At 42.9% G+C, this 25,026-nt stretch overlaps 1 protein-coding gene across 1 annotated transcript in view; it reads right to left on the minus strand.

Annotated features, from left to right (window-relative positions):
- Positions 1-25,026, minus strand: part of VEPH1 (ventricular zone expressed PH domain containing 1) — a 662,929-nt gene that overhangs the window by 285,190 nt on the left and 352,713 nt on the right. The window contains exon 9 of the mRNA XM_040428144.1: positions 20,781-21,169. Within this exon, the coding sequence (XP_040284078.1) occupies positions 20,781-21,169 (389 nt within the window). The remainder of the gene's footprint in view (positions 1-20,780; positions 21,170-25,026) is intronic.

A 25,026-nucleotide genomic window follows, 5' to 3' on the forward strand; every position in this document is an offset into this window, starting at 1 on the left:
AAATCACTGTAGAATTGCAGTGGCCAATATGGGGGAACTGCTCAAACCCCAAACACTGTAGCGTGTTTCTCATTGGGCGAGCAGTCCCGCCGCATGGGAACCACAGAAATATCGTGTCAGATATGGGGGAGCTGCTCAAACGCCAAACACTGTAGCGTGTTTCTCATTGGGGGAGCAGTCCCACCGCATGTGGACCGCAGCAAACGACCATCCCGAGCAATTAATGCGTACAAAGGAGGACGCCAGCGCGGTCCACATGCACCACAAAAGCATCCTACACAGACCAGAGCATTGTGCGGATGAAAATACAATTATATAAATCACTGAGAAAAATGCACCAAAAGGATATGCCACTGACTATACTAGCTGGTCATACAAGCAGATATTAAAAGCTGAGACTTTCGCCAATATATTCCTGTCAGGAAAATATCGGAGCCCATCATGCACCACGTCACGGTCACTCAGCATGGCACGGGGTCCTACCACTACGCTAACTGTGGTGTGAACACAGTCTGAAGGTGATGTAATCCAGCTCACAGCCAAGCTTCCACACAACCGCCTAGCAGGACAGCCAGTGCAATGTGAACAAAGCAAGACTGTAAGCCACACCCATATCAGACCATGTGATGGAGGATTCCAGGTGCAAAGGAATGTTCAATTGCCAGATGAAGGCACATTCAATACATATAAAACAAAATCACTGTAGAATTGCAGTGGCCAATATGGGGGAACTGCTCAAACCATGTGTGGCTTACAGTCTTGCTTTGTTCACATTGCACTGGCTGTCCTGCTAGGCGGTTGTGTGGAAGCTTGGCTGTGAGCTGGATTACATCACCTTCAGACCGTGTTCACACCACAGTTAGCGTAGTGGTAGGACCCCGTGCCATGCTGAGTGACCGTGACGTGGTGCATGATGGGCTCCGATATTTTCCTGACAGGAATATATTGGTGAAAGTCTCAGCTTTTAATATCTGCTTGTATGACCAGCTAGTATAGTCAGTGGCATATCCTTTTGGTGCATTTTTCTCAGTGATTTATATCCTTTTATTCCCCCCTTCTCCTACTGTCTGTGGGTTAAAGAGGATCTCTCACCTCTCCTGACAGTTCATGAACCAGCTGCCAGCAGTCTGCAATAAAGGTCCAACTGGGGGGTGTGTCCTTGCACAGTCTGCAACTGTAAGCACCAACTGGATAGTGTCAGACTGTGCAGCCCCCCCCCCCCCCCCCCAACTAGCAACACCCACTTGAACCTTTATTAGGACTGTTTTGAATTTACTCATAAACGTCTAGCAGGAATAATACAGTCAAACATAGAGTCATACGAATAGATGCTCCAGAACTTTTATTACATGGGAATACAAGTAGTTTAGGAGAGGAGATAGGTCCTTTTTAACAAGAAGTGGGGGTCAAATAAAAGGAGAGTACTAAATGACTGCAAGACCAGACTACACATAGAATTTATTTCCAGTCTATAACCATGCAGATGTTTGTCCTCATAAAAAAAATGTGTATCTAAAATATTAATTAAATTTAAAAAATGTAAAAAATATTTAAAATGTATTTAATTAATTTTAGATGTATATGTACAAGAAAATGGTTGCAAAAGTGCATATAGCTCATAGTAATAATACAGCTTCGTTGCTAGATAGAACGGAAGGCAGAGAACTGAGTATAACAGCCAATCTCTTCCAAAACAAAAAACCATTACAATGGACCTCATTTGTATTACTGCAACACTGACATGCAGAAACAGGAAAGGGCTGTAAGGAAATACTAGGGCCACCATCTAGAACCCCAAGTAGAAAACTCATAAACCTTTAACAGTTTTCCTTAACCGCTCTGGTTGGCTACCTCTAGGTCCTTCACCAGATTCTGTTGCAGGTCCGGATGAACATGACTGCTAGGGGACCCAGGTTACGTTTGCAGAGTAAGGAAACTTGTGCAAATTCGCTAGGAGCAGACCTAGCAAAATGACAGGGGTGCTAGGAGTAGTATACACTACCGGGTCAGGACCAGGAGAGACAGATTGTAGTCAAAACAGGAAATGAGGGGTTAATCCAAAAAGTAGCCAGGGTCAAAATACCAGGACAATCAGTAGAAGCCAATACAGCATATGAGGAGTTAATTCAGAAACCAGCCTCGGTTGGTGCACAGAAGAAATGAGCAGATTAAGAGTTCAGTTACAAAAGGTAGAAACTGAGCTAGTATGCTTATGCAATCACCAATGAATACCCCACCTAGGACTGGACACTGAGCCAGGGACCTGACTGGCTTGGCTTCCAACTTCACTGATACACATCTATACACATGACTTTGAGTGAGATAATTCCTGTCAAGGGCACAATTTTCTAAAACATCACTGTTCAGTATTGTGTTACAATCTCTTTTTATAGAAATAAGGGGCCAAGTCTAAACTATACAAGGCTATTCTAATGGCCCCTTTACACTGCTCAAGTGAGCAGATGATTGTCGGGAAAGAAAAGTTCCTTCCTGGCCATCACCTGCTCGTCAGTGAAGGAGACCTCTGCATTTACATGCAGCAATCTAATCCACAGTATGGGGAGAAGCGATCTCTAGTGCCATCACTAGTCCTCATACAGAATCATTGTTTTCCGGCAGCAGTGCTGTTTGAACATGTCCGTATGAACCATCTTATTACAAACACTTGTTAGCGATGATCTGCCCGATGTTCTGGCAGTGTAAAGGGGCCATCATCTATTATTCCTCACCTCCTAACTATAAACTTGGTCTAAGAGAAAATAGAATTTGATTCATACAGGGAGTGCAGAATTATTAGGCAAGTTGTATTTTTGAGGATTAATTTTATTATTGAACAACAACCATGTTCTCAATGAACCCAAAAAACTCATTAATATCAAAGCTGAATATTTTTGGAAGTAGTTTTTAGTTTGTTTTTAGTTTTAGCTATTTTAGGGGGATATCTGTGTGTGCAGGTGACAATTACTGTGCATAATTATTAGGCAACTTAACAAAAAACAAATATATACCCATTTCAATTATTTATTTTTACCAGTGAAACCAATATAACATCTCAACATTCACAAATATACATTTCTGACATTCAAAAACAAAACAAAAACAAATCAGTGACCAATATAGCCACCTTTCTTTGCAAGGACACTCAAAAGCCTGCCATCCATGGATTCTGTCAGTGTTTTGATCTGTTCACCATCAACATTGCGTGCAGCAGCAACCACAGCCTCCCAGACACTGTTCAGAGAGGTGTACTGTTTTCCCTCCTTGTAAATCTCACATTTGATGATGGACCACAGGTTCTCAATGGGGTTCAGATCAGGTGAACAAGGAGGCCATGTCATTAGATTTTCTTCTTTTATACCCTTTCTTGCCAGCCACGCTGTGGAGTACTTGGACGCGTGTGATGGAGCATTGTCCTGCATGAAAATCATGTTTTTCTTGAAGGATGCAGACTTCTTCCTGTACCACTGCTTGAAGAAGGTGTCTTCCAGAAAGTGGCAGTAGGACTGGGAGTTGAGCTTGACTCCATCCTCAACCCGAAAAGGCCCCACAAGCTCATCTTTGATGATACCAGCCCAAACTAGTACTCCACCTCCACCTTGCTGGCGTCTGAGTCGGACTGGAGCTCTCTGCCCTTTACCAATCCAGCCACAGGCCCATCCATCTGGCCCATCAAGACTCACTTTCATTTCATCAGTCCATAAAACCTTAGAAAAATCAGTCTTGAGATATTTCTTGGCCCAGTCTTGACGTTTCAGCTTGTGTGTCTTGTTCAGTGGTGGTCGTCTTTCAGCCTTTCTTACCTTGGCCATGTCTCTGAGTATTGCACACCTTGTGCTTTTGGGCACTCCAGTGATGTTGCAGCTCTGAAATATGGCCAAACTGGTGGCAAGTGGCATCTTGGCAGCTGCACGCTTGACTTTTCTCAGTTCATGGGCAGTTATTTTGCGCCTTGGTTTTTCCACACGCTTCTTGCGACCCTGTTGACTATTATGAATGAAACGCTTGATTGTTCGATGATCACGTTTCAGAAGCTTTGCAATTTTAAGAGTGCTGCATCCCTCTGCAGGATATCTCACTATTTTTGACTTTTCTGATCCTGTCAAGTCCTTCTTTTGACCCATTTTGCCAAAGGAAAGGAAGTTGCCTAATAATTATGCACACCTAATATAGGGTGTTGATGTCATTAGACCACACCCCTTCTCATTACAGAGATGCACATCACCTAATATGCTTAATTGGTAGTAGGCTTTCGAGCCTATACAGCTTGGAGTAAGACAACATGCATAAAGAGGATGATGTGGTCAAAATACTCATTTGCCTAATAATTCTGCACGCAGTGTAATTGTAAAGAATGTATGCCAGTGCTTTTGAGCTTGGAACAAAGATCTGTCAGTTCAGCCATGGAAATTTTGTTTTGCAGCTGAGGACAGATGATTCCTCAAAGCACCTCAACATGTCACAGTTCCATCCTGTCAACCTGTGTGACCTACTGCTTCAGAGGTGATGTTAGACCACAGCCCTTGTTAACTTGTTCAGGAACTTCTTAGCTGCTCCTAGATGTCAGACGTACAGTGAACTAGGCACGCTGTTCTCACTGGTGTTTTCTACCATTCCATCAGGGTTACAGTTATTATGACAAGGATAGTGTAATTTGCAGCAAATCACAGGAACCACAACAAATACCTGACACCAGATGCGGATTGGCCATAGACCTTACAGGGAAATTTCCCGGTGGGCTGATGCCCAGGGGGCCGTCTGGGGCCTCCTCACGGCCGGCCAGTGGGAGTTTTTAGGGATTTAGTTGGTGCTGATGGCAGTATTTTGTGATGGACTGTAGTATTTGGCTCTGTTGGGGTGGTATAATGTACCACAATATGGTATTGCTGGTCCTGCCTTCCATCAATTTGGACCCAACTACAAAACAGGGCCACTTTTAATATTTTTTCCAGGGCCACTTTAAATTCCCAGTCCGCCCCTTCCTGACCCAATCCATTTTAAGTTAAAGGGATTCATTAGGATTCAGTTGTATATGTTTTCATCTATCATACTGGTTATAGCTAAATTAAAGGGATTCTCCATCCACATAATTTAAAGAAACAGTCAGAATGGTGTAAATGAAAGGAGTTGCCTCACTTCAACAAATACCATTTATTATGTAGAGAAAGTCAATACAAAGCACTTACTAATGTATTGTTTTTATCTATATTGTTTCCTTCCCTGGCTGGACTCATTTTTTTATCGCATTATATACTGCTCGTATCCATGGTTTGGTTACAGCCATCCTGCAATACAGCAATGGTGGTCGTGCTTGCACACTATAGGAAAAAGCTCCAGACTATGTGCACTCCTATGGTCCCGGTCACCAGAGAGGCTGGCGCTTTCTCCTATCGTGTGCAAGCATGACCACCAGTGATGGATTGCAAGGTGGTCGTAACCATGGAAATGAAGTGTATAATGTGATAGAAAAATGAATCAAGCCAGCAAAGGAGGCAATAGGGACAATGACAATACATTAGTAAGTGGCTTGTATTAACTTTCTCTACATGATAAATGCCATTTGCTTAAGTGAGACAACCTTGTAGTTGGCCAGCTAAAACCTGTCCTAGGTTGCTAATATAGCTTGTGTGCTTATACAGCTAGACCTGCCAATATCCTTAATACAGTTCCTATGTTTGTGTTTTAAAGACAAAAGCAGAGTTATTTACAGTGACTTCATGTTTGGATGTCATATAACTGTTATATATTGTGTTCACAGAAGCAGAAAAGATAATATGCCTTTAAGATTCATTATATGGATGTGAGGTAAGCTCAATGACACCACAGAAACAACAGAAAGCATAGAGTTAAACTGTTGTTGCTGGGCAGGAGTCTTGACCAATCACAGCCAGCCTCACACACAGCAGGAGTCTTGACCAATCACAGCCAGCCACACGCACAGCAGGAGACTTGATCAATCACAGCCAGCCTCACACACAGTCTGTGTGGAAAATTCCCCTAGCAGGAGCTGCTAGAATCATTACACCAGAGGAGAAAAGCTGAACAGACATTCACTTCACTAAGAGCTGTGTTTTATGGAAGCAGAGAGGCCAAAATAGGTATTTAAAACAGTTATATAATGTTCCTACTGTTACTATAGTGATTAGAACTGTATACTGAACCAGTTATATGTGTGTTTACTTACAGTTCCACCAATTGCAAATACCATACAATTGCAAACTACAAAGTTCACAATCCAAATTCAAATTCCATATTGCAATCCAAATTGCATACAAGTATACCAGATCATACTCAACCAATCTGCAAATAGTTACTGGTAACTGCATATTGCAAATTGCGACCAAATTCAGCAAGTGAACTATTAGTTAGACCTTGGATATACCTCTCAGAGAGATCATAAAGTGCTTAAATAACTTAAAGTGAGAGTACAGATACTAAAGAGAAATATATCCGCCATTTTATGTTGAATGACAGGATTGAACAGTTGAACCACCATCTTATGCATAATGCCATCTTGTGATATATTTTCAACACGTGTTATGTACATGGCAGTGTTATATATGAAGAAAAGTTGAAGTTAATAAAGAAGTTATTTCAAGCATTTGGTGTGCTAAACCTACTGTTTCCATAGAATGGCGCTAGAGGAATTACAGAGTTAATAGACAGTCTGGTTAGACTAAAAAGTCAGAGATATCAGAATTCTTATAATGCGACAGTGCAAAAGGCGCTTCATAGTGCTGCGCCTGCCACAGTGGAACTATTACCTTCAGAGAACGAAGTGATAGCTCTACTCAACTTGCACAGTAAAGAGCGTATTAGAGCAGCTGAGCGCCAGCATATACCGCCGCGCAGAAACTGTTCCCTGAGTGAGCAAGCAAAGACACCTCAGCTGAGCTACCATAGAGGCCATACAACGTGTGCATTAGTCAAACTGCAGCCGACTCTTAGTGGCAGAACGGCAAAGGCAAAATAGTCAGAGAAAGAGCGCCAACCCACCTGCGATCCCTAGAGAAAGAAAGAGATGCATGGTGGGAGGCCAAAGTCCAAAGCTAGAGTGCCCGCACCGCTATCCACAGAGAGACTGCGTACTGCAGCCAGCTAGCTTCTCACCACTAGGCCCAAGGTCTACAGCAGCGTATATCCAAGCCAGCGTATCACAAGTCAGCACAAAGAATCGCAAGTCAGCACAGAGTATCGCAAGCAACGTATCCAAGCCAGCGTATTGCAAGTCAGCACAAAGAATTGCAAGTCTGCACAGAGCATTGCAAGTCTGCACAGAGCATTGCAAGTCTGCACATGGCATCGCAAGTCATCACAGAGCATCGCATCATATTAAGAAAAGAAACATCTCCTTTAAGACTGACATTTGTTCCTGCTCTTCAGAATAAGGTCAGAGCTTTCCTTTTATTACTTATCATTGCATATAGGCTTTGGCATAAAGAGACATTTTTTGTGTTCAGAAATAAGAGACTTTAAAGTAAAAACAAAGGACAGTTTGTAGTATATGGACTCTAAAGTATTTAAAGTGAAAGTCATTTATTTCTACATTTTGAAAGTATTGCATTTAAAGTGAAAGTCATTTATTTCTGAATTTTGTCAGTATTGCATTTAAAGTGGAAGTCATTTATTTCCGCATTTGTCAGTATTGCATTTAAAGTAAAAGGCATCTTATTATTTGTATTGATTGTGATAGCATTGAAAGTAAAATGTCTGAGCCTAGTATTACCATGCCACTGTTAGAGGATACAAAGATAGATAGAGTAGAAGTTAAAGAGCAAGGTAACCTGTCAGAGGTAGAAGAGTTTAATGCAGCATTAGTCTTGCCTCAAACAAATATAGACCAAACAGATGAACTAAGACGTTCATCACATGCCAGAAAACCGACCTCAAAGATGCTGGAAAATTTGGAGCAAGAAGCAGCATTAAAAGAGAATGTATGGAAATCATACATTAAAGACATTTGTAGAAAGCTAAAGCAAGAAAGTATAAAAAGGAACTTGAGTGATATGGTAGAGACGGTAGAAGAATCTGAATCAGAGCTTGTGGCAGCATATGTCAACCTGTGGTCGCTTACGACACCTTCCCAGGATATTGTAAGTCACTAAAGATTTAGTAAAGCTCATGAGAGAACTTTCATCTGCAGCTAATTATGATGAAGTTAGGCCTCTTTCACACTTGCGTTGTCCGGATCCGGCGTGTACTCCACTTGCCGGAATTACACGCCGGATCCGGAAAAACGCAAGTGTACTGAAAGCATTTGAAGACGGAACCGTCTTCCAAATGCGTTCAGTGTTACTATGGCACCCAGGACGCTATTAAAGTCCTGGTTGCCATAGTAGGAGCGGGGAGCGGGGGAGCGGTATACTTACAGTCCGTGCGGCTCCCGGGGCGCTCCAGAATGACGTCAGAGCGCCCCATGCGCATGGATGACGTGATCCATGTGATCACATGATCCATGCGCTTGGGGCGCCCTGACGTCACTCTGGAGCGCCCGGGGAGCCGCACGGAAGGTAAGTACACTGCTCCCCGCTCCCCGCTACACTTTACCATGGCTGCCAGGACTTTAGCGTCTTGGCAGCCATGGAAACCATTCAGAAAAAGCTAAATGTCGGCTCCGGCAATGCGCCGAAACGACGTTTAGCTTAAGGCCGGATCCGGATCAATGCCTTTCAATGGGCATTAATTCCGGATCCGGCCTTGCGGCAAGTGTTCTGGATTTTTGGCCGGAGCAAAAAGCGCAGCATGCTGCGGTATTTTCTCCGGCCAAAAAACGTTCCGTTCCGGAACTGAAGACATCCTGATGCATCCTGAACGGATTTCTCTCCATTCAGAATGCATTAGGATAATCCTGATCAGGATTCTTCCGGCATAGAGCCCCGACGACGGAACTCTATGCCGGAAGACAAGAACGCAAGTGTGAAAGAGCCCTTAAAGCAAGAAGTAGAATGAATGATCTTTTATGAGAGACTATGCTAGGTCCTTAGGGGGAACCACAATTTCAAGTGTGACTTCCTTCGCTAGCAGAAGTGCCACCCATATATACTAAATACTTCAGCCAAAGGAAAGAAATTAGCTGAACAACTTGCTGTCAAGAGAGCAGAAATTGAAATGGAAGCTGCCATCGAGGCACAGCGCTCTCAAATGGAAGCACAGCGCCATCAAATGGAAGCTGAAATGGATGCACAATGCCATCAGATGGAAGCTGAAATAGAGGCACAGCGCCATTAAATGGAAGCTGAAATAGAGGCACAGCACCATCAAATGGATGCTGAAATGGAAGCACAGCGCCAACAGATGGAAGCTGAAATAGAGGCACAGCACCATCAGATGGAAGCTGAAATGGATGCACAGCACCAAGAGATGAAAAGTCTGGAAAGGCAGAAAGAAGTTAAGATCATAGAAGCCAGACTCAGAGTACATGAGGAGGATATGAGTCAGAGTAGTCATAGGTTCAAATCTGTACTAAGTGAAGAAAAAGACTCCTATTTTCCTTCATACGCTCAAGAGAATGAAAGGAAATCTCCAGTATGTAGTGAAGAAATAAGTCATTATCTTTCCACCCCTGCTCAGAAAGACAAAGAGAGGCCTAGTCCAGTGTTAGGAAAAAGGTGTGTGGATTTACCCTCTATCTCTACCGGAAAAGAAGAAGAAAGGGACTCACCTAATTCAGAACTAAGTGAGAAAATAGAACCGGATGATTCAATTCCAAGATGTCACGGCAATGCTCAGGAGAATGTTAGAGCTATTGTCCCAGCAAGACCACAAAGAACAGTCCTAGCTAGACTTCCGTTCTGGAGCCTACTGTATTTTCAGGAGACGTACTGAAGTTCATAGAGTGGAAGGCAAGTTTTGAAATGATCATTGAGCATCATTGCTTCAGTCCAGTCGACAAGTTATTCTACCTTCAGAGATATGTTGGTGGGGAAGCAAAGAAAGTTCTTGAAGTTAACTTCTATAGAAAAGATGAAGAAGTCTACAAGCAAGCTTGGGAAAAATTAAATGCAATTGCAATTAAATGCAAGATATGGACATCCTTTCTTAGTACAAAGACAAATTGAATAACTGGCCTAAAATATGTTCTAAAGAACACTTCAGACTCCAAGAGTATGGTGACTTCCTGCAAGCATGCTGCAATGCCATTCCACATGTTCAAGGGCTAGAAGTACTGAACGATTATCTAGAAAACCACAGGATGCTAGCCAGGGGCGGACACAGACAGCAGAGGTCCCCTGAGCAAAGAATGTACCTGGGCCCCCTACCCCAAGCCAAATTCGCAACCTAACCTATTCCTAACATTACTTATAGAAATACAAAACATACAGGGTAAGGCAACTTTCACACCTGCGGCACTATGCTCCGGCCACCTGAAAAATGCAAGGAATCGGCCGGACACAAACCACAGCATGCAGCGGTTTGTGTCCCGCTGATTCTCTGCATTTTTGCCAGATTGTGACTGGATCTCTGATGTACCCCATTACAGTAAATGGGGCTGGCGGGCATTCTGTTTGCATCCAGCAGTGCCGGATCCAGTGAATTCCAGCAGGCTGTTCTTCTCTGCTAGAACAGCCTGCCAGAATCACTAACGCAGATGTGAAAGTAGCCTAATACAGCGCCACATACCTCTTCCATCCAGTGACGTCTCCTTTGATGTAGATATTCTCTGTCCTCATCTTCTCCTTTCAGACCAGACAGCCATCTCTTCTGTCTGCAGAGTTTGACAGACATCTTAGTTTCCTACTTTTTCATCATCCTCTCACCTTCTGAACACCCCATCATGCCACCATACCAATACTGTGCTCCCTATACAAGTTACACACAGATAGTTCCCTTTCAATATTAGCACACAGTGTCCTAAAAAAATATCTGTGCCCAAGAAACAGTGTCCCTGACACTAATGGTGTAAACATAATGTTCCCCAAAAATAATTGTGCTAAGCTGATACCGTGCCAGGGTGCCCCCACAGTAATACTGCTCCCCAAAGTCCCACCAATAGAAATAATTATCTACCAGAAAACACGTAGTAGTAATAGTGCGCCTACAGTAATAATTTCCCACTGTGTCTCAGAAGTAATAATGCTCCTATAGTGCCTATACTAGTATTCATGTTCCTCATAGTCCCTCAACTGTAATAAAGCCCACCATAATGCACCCGGGAGTAATAATTCTCTTTATAATGTGTTATAGTAAAAATAAAAATGCCCTGTTGTGTGGCAGAATAAAAAATACCTCCTCTTAGTGCCCCCTGTAGAGCCAATGTCCCCATAGTACCCTCATAATGTGTGCTAATGCCCCCTACTGTGTGCCCAAAAAAACCCTCTTAGTGCCCCCAGTTGAGACAAGGTCCCCATAGTAACCTATAATTTGCGCCAGTATAAAATACTCCTATATCGTGTCCCCCTTATCCCCATGGTGCCTGACAATGTGCCAGTATAAAATTCCCCCATAATGTGTGCCAGTATAAGTCCCCTATATAATGACCTCAATAGTGCTACTCTCCCCCCTTCTCCATAGTACCCCCCATGTGTGCCAGTATATAAGATAGGGTCCCCAGTAGATGCCCCCATAGTGCTCCCCCATCTCCATAATGCCCCCCATGAGTGGTAGTATATAAGAAATGACCCTCAAAGTGCTCCTCCCCTCCATAGTGCCCCCCATGTCTGCCAGTATATAAGATAGGGCACCAGAATATGCCCCCATAGTGCCCCTTTCCCATTCTCCATAGTGCCCCCCATGTGTGCCAGTATATAAGATAGGGTCCCCATAGTGCTCCTCCCTCTCCATAGTGCCCCCCCATGTGTGCCAGTATATAAGATAGGGCCCCCATATTGGTCTCCCCCCTCCATAGTGCCCCCCATGACTGCCAGTATACAAGATAGGGCCCCCCATAGTGCTCCTCCCCCTCCATAGTGCCCCCCATGTCTGCCAGTATATAAAATAGGCAGGCCCCCATATGTCAATTGCTCAGGGCCCCCCATATGTCACTTGCTCAGATAGGTCCCCATATCTGTTGCTCAGGACCCCCTCCCATATCAGATGCCCCTTCACGCCCCCATATCAGTTGCTCAGACCCCCCCATATCAGTTGCTCATTCAGTCCCCCGCATATGTCACTTGCTCAGGACCCCCACCCATACCAGTTGCTCAGGGGGACCAATCTCCCATATCAGTTGCTTATTTAGGCCCCCCATATGTCAGTTGCCCAGGAACCCCCATATCAGTTGCTTATTCAAGCCCCCCATACGTCAATTGCTCAGATAGGCCCCCATATGTTGCTCAGGACCCCCCCATATCAGATGCCCAACCACGCCCCCATATTAGTTGCTCAGACCCCCCTCCTATATGTTGCTAATTCAGGCCCCCCCATATGTCACTTACTCAGGACCCCCACCCATATCAGTTGCTCAGGGGGACCCACCTGCCATATCAGTTGCTTATTTAGGCCCCCCATATGTCAGTTGCCCAGGACCCCCCATATCAGTTGCTCAGGAGGACCCCCCAATATCAGTTGTTTATTTATTCAGGCCCCCCCATATGTCAGTTGCTCAGGCTCCCCCCCCCATATGCTTATTCTGGCCCCCCAAATGTCACTTGCTCAGAAACCCCAGAGTCAGGCACCCCTATATGCTCATTCAGGCCCCCCATATCGATGTGACAGACCCCCATCAGAGCTCAGATCAGACTAAAAATAAATAATTAAAACTTACCTCTCCTGCTCCGCTGCTCTCTGTGTCCTGATGTGAATGCCTGCCCTGCTGGTCTCAGTACAGCTTCAGGTCATAGTGCGCGCTGTACGCAGTCAGGCTGGAGGAGACCAGGAAGGAAGCGGAGCCGGAGGGGTAAGTAAGCGCCGATCTCTTGCATACTAGTGAGCGCTTCTGGATGCGCTTACTAGTATGATACTAGTGAGCGCTTCCAGAAGCGCTCACTAGTATGAATTGGCCCCCTCACACGCCGGGCCCCTGTGCAGCTGAATTGGCTGCACAGGCCTATGTCCAACCCTGATGCTAGCCAAGCTACTGTATCTGAAGAAGTGGCTTCTAGATGGAATCGCTATGTGACTGAACAGTTAGATTTAGGCAAGAACTTCCCAAGTTTTAAAGAGTTCTCTGAGTTTGTCAATAAGGAAGCACGGATAGCATGTAATCCAGTAACATCATCTTACGTCTTAAAATCCTTAGAAAAAAAGGCCTGCAAGAGAGATAAAACGCGCAAGAGCAACTACGGTGTAGCTTTGCAACCAACGCAGCAGCTAAAGGTCCAGATACCTACGAGAGCAAGTTCAAAGTCACTACTGGGTTCAGTAGAGAGACAGAACCAACAAATCTTCAGACTACCTTCAAGTGTATGTTCTGTGAAAACCACTCCATACACAAGTGCCAACAATTGAAGGAGAAGCCCCTAGGTACAAAGAAAAGGTTTGTACTTGAGAACCAACTGTGTTTCGGATGTCTAAGAAAAGGCCATGTTAGACTACTTTCACACTAGCGTTGTTTTAATCCGGCGTTCAATTCCGACACCGGAACTGCCCGCCGGATCCGGAAAAACGTGTGAAAACGGATTACATTTGAATCCTGATCAGGATTTTGATCACAATGAAAAAATGCATTGAAAAAAACGGATCCGCCATTTATGGACTTTAACTTTTTTTTCCACATTTTTCGGGTTTAACATGCAAAAGCCGGATCCGGTTTGACTGAACACACAGCGCCGGATCCGGCATTCAGTCAAAGTGTTCAGGATTTTTGGCCGGTGGTAAAAATACAACATGCTACGTTTTTTCTAAAAAAGACTGATCAGTCAAAAAGACTGAACTGAAGACATCCTGATGCATCCTGAATGGATTACTCTCCATTCAGAATGCATTAGGATAAAACTGATCAGTTCTTTTCCGGATTTGAGCCCCTAGGACGGAACTCAGCGCCGGAAAAGAAAAACGCTAGTGTGAAAGTAGTCTAACTAAGGGCTCTTTCACACTTGCGTTGTCCGGATCCGGCGTGTACTCCACTTGCCGGAATTACACTCCGGATCCGGAAAAACGCAAGTGTACTGAAAGCATTTGAAGACGGAACCGTCTTCAAAATGCTTTCAGTGTTACTATGGCTGCCAGGACGCTATTAAAGTCCTGGTTGCCATAGTAGGAGTGGGGAGCGGGGGAGCGGTATACTTACAGTCCGTGCGGCTCCCGGGGCGCTCCAGAATGACGTCAGAGCGCCCCATGCGCATGGATGACGTGTCCAATGCGATCACGTGATCCATGCTCTTGGGGCGCCCTGACGTCACTCTGGAGCGCCCCGGGAGTCGCACGGACGGTAAGTATGCTGCTCCCCCGCTCCCCGCTACACTTTACCATGGCTGCCAGGACTTTAGCGTCCCGGCAGCCATGGTAACCATTCAGAAAAAGCTAAATGTCGGCTCCGGCAATGCGCCGAAACAACGTTCAGCTTAAGGCCGGATCCGGATCAATGCCTTTCAATGGGCATTAATTCCGGATCCGGCCTTGCGGCAAGTCTTCAGGATTTTTGGCCGGAGCAAAAAGCGCAGCATGCTGCGGTATTTTCTCCGGCCAAAAAACGTTCCGTTCCGGAACTGAAGACATCCTGATGCATCCTGAACGGATTTCACTCCATTCAGAATGCATGGGGATAATCCTGATCAGGACTCTTCCGGCATAGAGCCCCGACGACGGAACTCTATGCCGGAAGAAAAGAACGCAGGTGTGAAAGAGCCCTAAGGAGTGTAAGAAAAAGGCCACATGCAGCATTTGCAAAGGACGCCATCCTACACCACTACATGAAGAACGTCCAAAGAAAGATAAATCCTCAATACCTAAAGATACTGAGAAAGGAAAGAAAGTATCGGTATTCTCTTGCAGAGTGAGGGAAGGAGAAAGCAATGGCACATCAATGGCTGTACCAGTGTGCATTTCAAATCCTAAAAGGAGGAACAAGAAGGTATACGCCTATGCACTACTAGCTGCTCAGAGTGACGTCACCTTCATTGATCAAGAAATCTGCAAGAAATGACAAGTGGCTACAGAACCAGTGAAGCTCAAACTCACCACAATAATGGGGAGAGACACATTAGTGAACAGTCAAAGGGTCAAAGGACTGAGAGTTAGAGGACTACCTCCAGCTTATACAAAAGACGATATACCTCTAGATCGAGATTGCATACCTACCTGTGACACAGCCAAAAAATGGGAGCAACTATCTGTCATATCTCATGAAATGTCCCTGCTAAAGGAGTTTGGTGTTGGACTGTTGATAGGTTACAATTGCCCCGAAGCCTTGGTACCACGAAAGGTAATCACAGGAGGAAAGGGTGAACCCTACGCTGTTCAAACTAATCTAGGATGGGGTGTTGTTGGAGGAAAACAGCAGATTGCAAACTCAAGACAGGTGACAGGATTGTGTCATCGAATATCTGTCCAAGAGTTACCAACTGTAAGTCCAGCAGAAGTAATCAAGATCCTTGAATCAGACTTTGCAGACATAAGTTCTAAAGAAAAGAGTGTATCCCAAGAAGACATAAAGTTTGCACACACTCTAGAAGAAGGTATTCAGCAGAATCAACATGGTCATCTTGAAATGCCGTTACCTTTTAGAGAACGACCTCGTCTGCCAAATAACAGAAATCTTTCCCTTGCAAGATTGAAATGTTTGAAGAAAATGATGGTAAAAGATCCCAAACTGAAGAATGATTATTTGAAATTCATGGAAGGCATCCTCAAAGAAGGACATGCAGAGAAAGTTAATAACCAACCTAAAGAAGGAGAAGTGTGGCACATCCCACATCAAGGTGTTTACCACTCAAAGAAACCAGATAAGATTAGAGTAGTATTTCATTACTCAGCAAAGTACGATGGTGTTGCATTAAACGATCATCTACTAAAAGGACCACACCTTACAAACACTCTGCCTGGAGTACTCTGTAGATTCAAAAAGTATCCCATAGCAGTCATGTGTGACGTTGAAAAGATGTTCCACCAGTTTCATGCGAAGAATGAAGATAGAGACTTCCTGAGGTTTCTATGGTGGGAGGACGGAGATACAGATTCAGAGCCAGCAGAATACAGAATGAAAGTACACCTGTTTGGAGCAGCATCGTCTCCAGGTTGCGCCAATTATGGTATGAATACCTGACCAATCAGAATGAAAAGGATTGCCCATTAGCAGCAAATTTTCTGAAGAAAAACTTTTATGTAGATGATTGGTCTCATAAGTCTAGAGTCCGCAGAATCTGCAATCAAACTAGTGAAACAAAGCCAAGAGTTATGCGCAAGAGGAAACCTGCGCCTTTATAAATTCATCTCAAACAACAGAGAGGTACTGGAATTCGTCAGTGACTCTGAATGTGCATCAACAATAAAGAATGTAGATCTCAATTATGATCATCTTCCAGTTCAAAACGTACTTGGAGTGGGATGGAATGTAGAGAATGAAAAGTTCTTCTTTAAAGTATCTAATGAAGAGAAAGTTGCAACTAGATGTACCATTCTTGGCTTCTATATTTGATCCATTGGGATTCTTGGCCCCAGTAATCCTCAGAGCAAAAGAAATACTACAAGAATTATGCAGACAGAAGTTGGGATGGGATGAGCCCATACCTGAAAATTTGAGGCCAAGGTGGAAGAGTTGTATAAGAGACCTGCAAAACTTGAGAGAGGTTCGGATACCCAGATGTTTTGTACCTCATGATTTCGGAAAGTACAAGAAAATAGAACTTCATAATTTTTCAGATGCCAGTAGTTATGGTTATGGTCAGTGCTCCTACATCAGAGTGATAGGAGAAGAAAAGATACACTGTGCCCTGGTTATGGGGAAGGCCAGAGTTGCACCTACCAGTATTCAGACAATACCAAGACTTGAACTGACAGCAGCTGTTGTTTCAGCATCAGTAAGCAAGTTAGTGGAAAAAGAATATTTACCTAGAAGTCAATGGAAATTGGCTAAAGTTCTAAAAGTTCAAAAGGATGAAGACAGACTAGTAAGAAGAGTGTTGTTACAAATAGGAGACTCAAAACTTGACAAAAAGGGAAAACGTCTCACTACTCCACTCAAGTTGGAATGTCCTATACAGAAGTTAGTTATTCTACTTGAGAGTGATAAAAGACACTTGGAAGTTGAGAACCTGATGGAAAATTCCTCAAATTCATGTTTAAGTCCTACCACTAAGAACATAGAATTATGGGTAATTTTGGTGGGAGTGTAGCTGGCCAGCTAAAACATGTCCTAGATTGCTAATATAGCTTGTGTGTTTATACAGCTAGACCTGCCAATAACCTTAATACAGTTCCTATGTTTGTGTGTTAAAGACAAAAACTGAATTATTTACAGTGACTTCATGTTTGGATGTCATATAAATGTTATATATTGCGTTCACAGAAGCAGAAAAGATAATATGCCTTTAAGATTCATTATATGGATGTGAGGTAAGCTCAATGACACAGAAACAACAGAAAGCATTGAGTTAAACTGTTGTTGCTGGGCAGGAGTCTTGACCAATCACAGCCAGCCTCACACACAGCAGGAATTTTGACCAATCACAGCCAGCCTCACACACAGTCTGTGTGGGAAATCCCCCTAGCAGGAGCTGCTAGAATCATTACACTAGAGGAGAGAAGCTGAACAGACATTCACTTCACTAAGAGCTGTGTTTTATGGAAGCAGAGAGGCCAAAATAGGTATTTAAAGCAGTTATATAATGTTCCTACTGTTAATATAGTGATTAGAACTGTATACTGAACCAGTTATATGTGTGAACTACAACTACAAAGTTCACAATCCAAATTCAAATTCCATATTGCAATCCAAATTGCATACAACCATACCAGATCTCAGAAAAAAGCTTGTAAAGTCCAGCTCAAGTGTTCAAGACATGATGAAGGACCTACATTGACAATGGTCTGAAACGCGTAACAAGTTATGTGTACCGCAAGTTTTTAAAGCCGCTGGAATAAAGTTTACTCCTTGAACACTTGAGCTGGACTTTACAACCTTTTTTCTGAGGTTTTACAATAGTGCAAAGCAGGCGCTATGTCCGCGCTCGTGGCAAGAAGACACAGGTGAGATCCGCCTGTTTTTGTAACCATACCAGATCATACTCAACCAATCTGCAAATAGTTACTGCTAACTGCATATTGCAAATTGTGACCAAATTCAGCAAGTGAACTATTAGTTAGACCTCAGATATACCTCTCAGAGAGATCATAAAGTGCTTAAATAACTTAAAGTGAGAGTACAGATACTGAAGAGAGAAAAATATCCACCATTTTATGTTAAATGACAAGATTGAACAGTTGAACCACCATCTTATGCATACTGCCATCTTGTGATATCTTTTCAACACGTGTTATGTACATGGACTATCTGCTGCGGAGGCGGCAGTGTTATATATGAAGAAAAGTTGAAGTTAATAAAGAAGTTATTTCAAGCATTTGGTGTGCTATTTAAACCTACTGTTTCCATAGAACGGCGCTAGAGGAATTACAGAGTAATAGACAGTCTGGTTAGACTTAAAAGTCAGAGATATCAGAATTCTTCTAATGCCACAGCGCAAAAGGCACTTCATAGTGCTGCGCCTTCCACAAACCTCTTTAATAAAAGAACTGTAGTAATACGATACCATGTGGCTCCTGTACTGCCTAAGGTATCCTGGGTCCTCCGCCAGTTTTTGTACTTCCTTGTCCGTCTGAACGTGGAAATGTGATCACTGCAGCCAATAGGTGGCTGTTTCAGGTCACCGCTGCAGCCAGTGATTGGCTGTAGCATCACACATCCATGTCAACAAGGACCAGGAAGTACAGAGACTGGTGGGGACCACTGGAAAAAGACCACCAAGGAATCAGTGAAGTATTACTACTTTTATTATTTTACACAATCCTGAGTAGTTTTTAAAAACCTTTTAAATTAAGTGGCTGGGAAACATCTTTAAAGAGGACCTTTCACCACTCCTGACATGCCTGTTTTAATAGTTTCACGCATCCCTGTATAATAACAATCCTGAAACATCTGTTCAGAAGATTGGAAATTAGCAAATGTTGTGCCGATACACAAGAAAGGTAGTAGGGAGGAATCGGGCAACTATAGGCCAGTAAGCCTGACATCAATAGTGGGGAAATTAATGGAAACCATACTTAAGGAGAGGATTGTGGAACATCTAAAATCCCATGGATTGAAAGATAAAAAAACAGCATGGGTTTACTTCAGGGAGATCATGTCAAACTAATCTTATTGATTTTTTTGATTGGGTGACTAAAACAATAGATGGCGGAGGTGCAGTAGACATCGCTTATCTAGACTTCAGTAAGGCCTTCAATACTGTCCCACACAGAAGGCTTATCAATAAATTGCAGTCTTTGGGCTTGGACTCCCATATTGTTGAATGGATTAGGCAGTGGCTGAGGGACAGGCAACAGAGGGTTGTAGTCAATGGAGTATATTCAGACCAAGGTCTTGTTACCAGTGGGGTACCTCAGGGATCTGTTCTGGGACCCATATTGTTTAATATCTTTATCAGCGAAATTGCAGAAGGCCTCGATGGTAAGGTGTGTCTTTTTGCTAATGACACAAAGATTTGTAACAGGGTTGATGTTCCTGGAGGGATACACCAAATGGAAAAGGATTTAGGAAAACTAGAGGAATGGTCAAAAATCTGGCAACTAAAATTTTATGTGGATAAGTGCAAAATAATGCACCTGGGGCGTAAAAACCCAAGAGCAGAATATAAAATCAGTGATACAGTCCTAACCTCAGTATCTGAGGAAAGGGATTTAGGGGTCATTATTTCAGAAGACTTAAAGGTAGGCAGACAATGTCATAGAGCAGCAGGAAATGCTAGCAGAATGCTTGGGTGTATAGGGAGAGGCATTACCAGTAGAAAGAGGGAGGTGCTCATGCCGCTCTACAGAGCACTAGTGAGACCTCATTTGGAGTATTGTGCTCAGTACTGGAGACCATATCTCCAGAAGGATATTGATACTTTGGAGAGAGTTCAGAGAAGAGCTACCAAACTGGTACATGGATTGCAGGATAAAACTTACCAGGAAAGATTAAAGGACCTTAACATGTACAGCTTGGAAGAAAGACGAGACAGAGGGGATATGATAGAAACTTTTAAATACATAAAGGGAATCAACAAGGTAAAAGAGGAGAGAATATTTAAAAGAAGAAAAACTGCTACAAGAGGACATTGTTTTAAATTAGAGGGGCAAAGGTTTAAAAGTAATATCAGGAAGTATTATTTTACTGAAAGAGTAGTGGATGCATGGAATAGCCTTCCTGCAGAAGTGGTAGCTGCAAATACAGTGAAGGAGTTTAAGCATGCATGGGATAGGCATAAGGCCATCCTTCATATAAGATAGGGCCAGGGGCTATCCATAGTACTCAGTATATTGGGCAGACTAGATGGGCCAAATGGTTCTTATCTGCCGACACATTCTATGTTTCTATATTGTGCCATTCCTTTATTATTTCTACCAGAAGTTAAAACTGAATTTCTATTAGCCTTCAGTAAGGGTACAAAGGGTGGTAACCAGTTGGGGTGTACAGGTACACACAACCTACTTGTTACCTCCCCTCTGTACCCTTACTGAAGGCTAATAGCAATTCAATTATAACTTCTAGTAGAAATAATAAAGGAATGGCACAACATACAGACATATGAATAGATGTTCCAGAAATGTTATTACATGGGGAATGCATGAAGCTATTAAACCAGGCATGTCAGGAGTTAAGTAATTTCTATTGTAATTTGCTTTTTCTAATGAATGATATGGGTTCTTACCTTCAATGACACACTGATCAGGCACAGGGATTTTCTTACCCATTTCTGTCACATAAGTTTTTAATTTACTTATGTTCTCTTTCAGATGCAAAAAAAGTTTATCGTGTTCATTCTGAGGTTCTTTAATTATCCGCAAAGTACTTTGGTTTTCTTGATTTGGCTCTGTTACACCTTTTGTCTCCGTACAATTCCTCAATAGGTCTGAAGTTGAAGTTCTTTCCACCTGGGAGTTTAGAATGTCTAAGCCAGATGGTAATCTTTCATCATCTTGGTTCAGAAACATATGTGAAAAAGACATTAGACCAAGAACTTTATTATACTCCATGTCTTGTCCACTATCCAAATTCAAACATTTTCTGCTTGTTGAATTCAATGCCAAATATTTTGACCTGTAAAAAAAAAAAAAAAAAACACAAATTTCTAAAGGATATATAAGGTGAAGTACATATCAGAGAAATATACGACATACCTCTATGGAGTATTAGCAATGTACTTGGCAATATTATTTCCTATAATATGTGTATTAACAAATATTCCTGCATGCCATTTATGTCCATATATACTGTATGTTCTGTTGCACATTATAGGTTTTACATGAACAAAACTGAAGAAAAAACATTGGCGAGGAGGTGCCATGCAACTGTATCCAGGGCCTTCTGTATGAGTCACTGCATTGGATTACTGCACATTAAATAAATATTTCTTTGATAATGAAATAGACTGAATCACATACACCATGTAAAGAGCATTGTGCCTTCACACTGGCCAAATATACTGTTACTTCCCTCCTATGAGGTATCTGGGACTTACATTACACACCTTCCAAAGTAAGACCCAGTTGCAAGACGACAGTGACCACACCACAGGAAAAGCTGCTGGGCCACATGCCAAGCACTTTCATGTTGCCGGCGGTCTGTGCCCTCCAGCTCCTCCACAATCTCAGCAGGCACATATACTCACCCTTCAGCATCTCTATGTTGCTGTTGGTTCGTACCTGCAGACATCTCCTTGTTCCCTCCCAAGCATTTTCTCTCCATATCCTCCTCCTGCCTGCTAGCTCCTGTTTTGCTGCTTTAGGGCACGTGTGGTCTCCCTGGCTTTTAAAAGAACAGCATGTGCGGCCTGATCTTTCTCCAGCCAGTGTGTGTTTTCCATGGGTTATTTAAGGGTATGGGATGGTTCCTAACCAATAAGGTCCGTAGCTAGTAAAGTTCCTGCATAGGTGATTGTGCATTTGAACTCCTGTGCCTGACGTGTGCTTATGTATCATGTTCATCGTGTTGCGCCTATCTTCACCTATGCCAATTTATAATATTGACCGTTTACTGCCTGCCTGGCCTGTTGCTGTTTATCATTTTGAATAAACTGTGCCTGAATTAACTCTGCCTATTCTAGTCCTCTGCCTAAACTTTTGTCTGTCCAATTGGTGTCACGCACAAGTCTCTTGACCTGCCTTGGTCAGCTGACACTGAAAAGAGACTATTACAAGAGGTAGCAGCCTGGCGTTTTACCCTGCAGTGAAGTCCCAATCACTGTATTGGATTGAAAGGGTGAAAACCAGGGGTGCTGCTCAGAAAATTTCCTTAGGAGTAACATAGCATAGTATATAAGGCCGAAAAAAGACATTTGTCCATCCAGTTCGGCCTGTTATCCTGCAAGTTGATCCAGAGGAAGGCAAAAAAATAAAAAATAACTCCCTGGATCAACGACCCATCTCTAGTAGCTATAGCCTGTAATATTATTACACTCTAGAAATACATCCAGGCCCCTCTTGAACTCTTTTAGTGAACTCACCATCACCACCTCCTCACGCAGAGAGTTCCATAGTCTCACTGCTCTTACCGTAAAGAATCCTCTTCTATGTTTGTGTACAAACCTTCTTTCCTCCAGGCGCAGAGGATGTCCCCTTGTCACAGTCACAGTCCTGGGGATAAATAGATGATAGGAGAGATCTCTGTACTGACCCCTGATATATTTATACATAGTAATTAAATCTCCCCTCAGTCGTCTTTTTTCTAAAGTGAATAACCCTAATTTTGATAATCTTTCAGGGTACTGTAGTTCCCTCATTCCAGTTATTACTTTAATTGCCCTCCTCTGAACCCTCTCCAGCTCTGCTATGTCTGCCCTGTTCACAGGAGCCCAGAACTGTACACAGTACTCCATATGTGATCTGACCAGTGATTTGTAAAGTGGTAGGACTATGTTCTCATCACTGGCATCTATGCCCCTTTTGATGCCACCCATTATCTTATTGGCCTTGGCAGCAGCTGCCTGACACTGGTTTTTACAGCTTAGTTTGCTGTTCACTAAAATTCCTAGGTCCTTTTCCATGTCAGTGTTACCCAGTGTTTTACCATTTAGTATGTACGGGTGATTTGCATTATTCCTACCCATGTGCATAACCTTACATTTGTCAGTGTTAAACCTCATCTGCCACTTCTCTGCCCAAGCCTCCAATCTATCCAGATCCATCTGTAGCAGTATACTGTCCTCTTCCGTGTCAAATACTTTACACAGTTTTAGCGGCTAAGGATGCCACATGTATTAGGTGGACGGACACCCTCACCTTAGGGTGCCGTCCTACTTGAAATGAACAGAACTGGTGGGTAACCTTAAATAAGACTTAACTTTTAATACAACATTAAAAATGCCCAAAAGAAGGTGAAAAGGTCGCTCGCCACAGTACACAGTTCAAGACACTTATTACAAATCACTCAATAGTGAAAAAGTCCAATATTGCTTGACTATTTTGCTTTGTGCACTTCATGTATTGACTACTGTGTATTGCTGTACTTCATCTATTCAAGTCCCCTGATGAATTGGCCCTAGGCCAATGAAACGCGTGGGGCAGTGTGTTTTTGGGATATAGCTGTATTTTGCTTGCTATTGTGGGCTCATTTATAGTATATCCCTTAGTGTGCCAACATAGTTCCCTCGCTAGCTCCCTTCTCTGACAAAACTGGGCAGTCACATGGCGCAGCGCAGGGACACCTAGGGACAATTTAGGAGGTGTAGACATATAGGGAGGGATCAATAGGAGAAAGAGACCCAGTCTCCCTTCCCCTCCCACTCCTTTGCTCCCGTTCAGGTTGTTGGCACTACATATAGCAATTTTGCACTTTTTCACCATTGAGTGATTTGTAATAAGTGTCTTGTACTGTTTACTGTGGCGAGCAACCTTTTCGCCTCCTGTTGGTTATTTTTAATGTTGTATTAAAAGCTAAGTCTTATTTGAGGTTACCCACAAGTTCTGTTCATTTTTTGTATTTACAATTGGGTACCCATTTTTTTTTGGTTATCATTAGTGACCATTATACTCCCATGGTTAATTTAATATGCTGTCCTACTTGTGGGACCATACAATCCATCTGAATGTTTTCTTCTGGGACCAACCGTTCCCCTGGATAGAAGAAACACTAGCCCCGTGTCCCCTGATGAATCTGGGGCTATTTATAAATGGATGAAACGCGTTGGTACACATCCTTTTTTAAGCACATCTTTATAGTTTTCTGTGCACTCTTTACTATCTCTAGTGGTTGGGTTCTAGTACTCCTTGTTCTTTTATCTCTATCTCTACAACAAAATACACACTGACTCTACGACTAGGGCAACGTGTTTTACCGCGACAGGTGAGCTACTCCAGTACCCCATTTTTTTATACTGGGGGGTGAGAGAGAACCTGCCAGAATCAAGATCGTAGAAACATCTACAAGTCATGTGTACACTTTGCTGTTTCTTCACTGGTAAGAGATATTGATATCTGACTGGGGTTTAGAATAATAGGCGTCTGTTTGCGTGGGGCCGGTACGAAGAGGGGAATGTACAGTACTGATCAAAAGTTTAAGACCACTTGAAAAATGGCAAAAAATCATATTTAGCATGGCTGGATCTTAACAAGGTTCAAAGTAGAGCTTCTACATGCAGCAAGAAGAAATGGGAGTGAGACAAAACATTTTTTGAGCATTCAATTTAATGAAAACAACGAATAAACTGAAACAGGCTGTTTTTCAGCTGATCAAAAGTTTAGGACCACACCTCCAAAAAAAAACTAAACCCTGCCAAAACAGAAATCCAACTTCCAAAAATCAAGGTTATTTTTTATCATCAGAGAATAAAACTTTCTTCCACCTTTGAATGTCCCATGTTTGGTGATCTCTTGCAAAGTGCAAACGAGCAGTTCTGTGGCGTTCAAGGAGACAAGGTCTTTGAAGAAGTTTTTTGTTTTTGAAGCCCTTCAGTCTCA

Source organism: Bufo bufo, chromosome 4 (assembly GCF_905171765.1).
Source record: "Bufo bufo chromosome 4, aBufBuf1.1, whole genome shotgun sequence".
In the NCBI taxonomy this organism is placed as follows: Eukaryota; Metazoa; Chordata; class Amphibia; order Anura; family Bufonidae; genus Bufo; species Bufo bufo.